Source organism: Cryptomeria japonica, chromosome 10, assembly GCF_030272615.1.
Source record: "Cryptomeria japonica chromosome 10, Sugi_1.0, whole genome shotgun sequence".
NCBI classification, from domain to species: Eukaryota; Viridiplantae; Streptophyta; class Pinopsida; order Cupressales; family Cupressaceae; genus Cryptomeria; species Cryptomeria japonica.
In genome coordinates this window covers 191,478,315-191,480,792 of record NC_081414.1, presented here as the reverse complement: position 1 = coordinate 191,480,792, position 2,478 = coordinate 191,478,315, and the positions used below count along the sequence as shown (strand labels likewise).

At 28.9% G+C, this 2,478-nt stretch overlaps 1 protein-coding gene across 1 annotated transcript; it reads right to left on the bottom strand.

Annotated features, from left to right (window-relative positions):
• Window positions 1-343: 343 nt before the first annotated feature.
• Window positions 344-876, bottom strand: LOC131079183 (probable E3 ubiquitin-protein ligase ARI8). The gene has a single exon (XM_058017089.2). It carries the CDS (start codon window positions 815-817, stop codon window positions 392-394), a length of 426 nt encoding a protein of 141 aa, XP_057873072.2. The 5' UTR covers window positions 818-876; the 3' UTR covers window positions 344-391.
• Window positions 877-2,478: the final 1,602 nt, after the last annotated feature.

The following is a 2,478-nucleotide window of genomic DNA, read 5'->3' as shown; positions in this document are numbered from 1 at the left end:
AAGAGAACCACGGGGGGAGAAAATCTATTTCTATTAAATGAAAACAGCCTTACCTTTCCAGAGAAGAGGATAATTTTGTCTTTCAACATTGCATATATCACAGCAAAATTTAATGTCAGACCTTTAATTTAATTTATTAAATGTTTTGGCATACTTCTCCTTTACAAATTCATTTCCAAATTACTTGCCTTTGACATTTTGCAATTTATTTTGATCATGGTCATATATTAAAATAGTGGAGTGACAATTACGCATCAATTAAACTGGCTGCATTGAAAGTTGACACCTATGTGTTCACATTAAGCTACAATTCTTTCTTTCAAGATTCATTAGCTGCCCACCACACATAATAATGGTTAATGGTATTTCCATTTCATTCTACTACATCATCTTAACTATCATAATACCAATCACAGGCATAATGAGCATCATGGTCGAACCAATTGCCAAGGCAGATCCAGCAAAACTCAAAGCAACATGGAAATACACAAGTCATATGCCTGCAACCTCCACCTTTCTCAATGGCAGAATTACACTTGGGGCAACGCTTTGTGTTAACCAACTTCCAGTTTTCTGTTTTCCCAAAATCATTGTTCTCCAACATACTCTTTTTTGCAATCTCACAATCTACTGGACCATGAGCTTCCTCTAAACAGTTCCAACAAAACTCATAACAGCATTCACAAGTAACCTCATATGACCCTGACCCACTTCCATGATTACCCACTTCAACAGCATACTCACAACCAGGGGCTGGACACCATTTGATTGTTTTCTTGCTTTCAACATACGACCTAACAAGGTACTGTCTGTACATTTTTAGATAGCGTTCCTCACAAGAAACCAATACAAAAATAATGCCCACAAGTGCCTCCTCTCATTCCATTGATGCTAAAACTATCACTGCAAACACCACATTCCATCACTGAATTTAGATCAACCTCTGAAACCCTAGTTTTGAATAGCCCTAAATCTCTTCTTATGTCCTCCTCCCAAAGTGAAGCAAAAGAATAACAGCCTCATCTCTAGAGATGGATAGGATGGAGCAAACACTTACCATTCCCTCTTATTGGCGCTGGCATATATCTTCCTCCTTCACAACAGTATATATGTTTATCTTCTTCTCATGATGCTCCTGCTCAAAGAAATCAGTTACCTGGTTTTCATCTTCAAGTTCATCACTATCACAAAAATATTTATCAGAAGTATATTCTTCATCTTCTCCCTGGTTATGATGAAGATCGTCTTTGCCATCCATATCATCTTCTCCCTGGTTATGATGAAGATCGTCTTTGCCATCCATATTTTCAATCACCAGCGCAAACTCACTCACAATATAAAAACAGAGACAAAATACATTTATTGAAGCAAGATCTCACTAAATTTATAGACCATTTTTAAAAATAAATTTAAATGGACGACATGTATTTCTAAAGATAGAATTAGCTATTTTTTTACTTCGCCTAATAATAGCTTGAGGTCACGGCTTATGGTAAAGATAAAATAAGACAAGAACGTATTTTTAATAAATATTAATAAAAAAAATTAAGTGGATAAAAAGCTAAGAATTTTAGTGTAAACAGAAGTTACAGCAATAAAAAGAGTGATTTAACAGAGCCACATAAGTGGACTGTACAGTCAAAATTATAAATTTTGGGAGCATCTTTTCTTATTATACTAGTATTTAGTATATCTTAAATATAGGGAAAGAAATATTAATATAAAATAACTATATAATTTTAAAATGAATGTTATTAATATAAATTAATATGTTTATTTTTAAATGAGTTATTTAAAATATATTTTAAAAAAATATTTTGAAGGTGGTTATCATTTTTTTAAATTTGATTTATTTTTTTTAATTGTGATTAATTTTTTTAGGAGTTTGTATTGTTTAGATGAGACTTGAAGTTCTCTCTAGTTCATTAAGAAATTCATTAAATTGACTCAAATTTTCAAAAGTGTAATCATTTTTCTTGCTTATTTTGAGTTTTTAGTCAATCTATATAATTTGCATTAAATGATTTAAATGTGGAGAACTATCATCTAAATATATCAATGCTTATACACAACTCTTTTTTTCACATAATACATCTCTTGCTTTATGGAGTAAAGAGATAGATAAGACAAGACATATATATTATTTATTTTAAAAAAACAAAACTAAGAAAAATCTTTTATATAAATAAAAATAAAATAAATAATGTACATAAAATAAAAATTCATAAAATTATCTTTAAAAGATTTTATAAAATCTATATATAACACAAATTTATTAATTTCAAACCTAAAAAATAATTTTCATGTATTTAGTGTATCTCTAAGAAAAATCTTTTATATAAATAAAAATAAAATAAATAATGTACATAAAATAAAAATTAATAAAATTATCATTAAAAGATTTTATAAAATCTATATATAACACAAATTTATTAATTTCAAACCTAAAAAATAATTTTCATGTATTTAGTGTATCTC

Coding starts and splice junctions, on each gene's coding strand:
- LOC131079183 (XM_058017089.2), bottom strand. CDS start 817: ATGTACAGACAGTACCTTGTTAGGTCGTATGTTGAAAGCAAGAAAACA.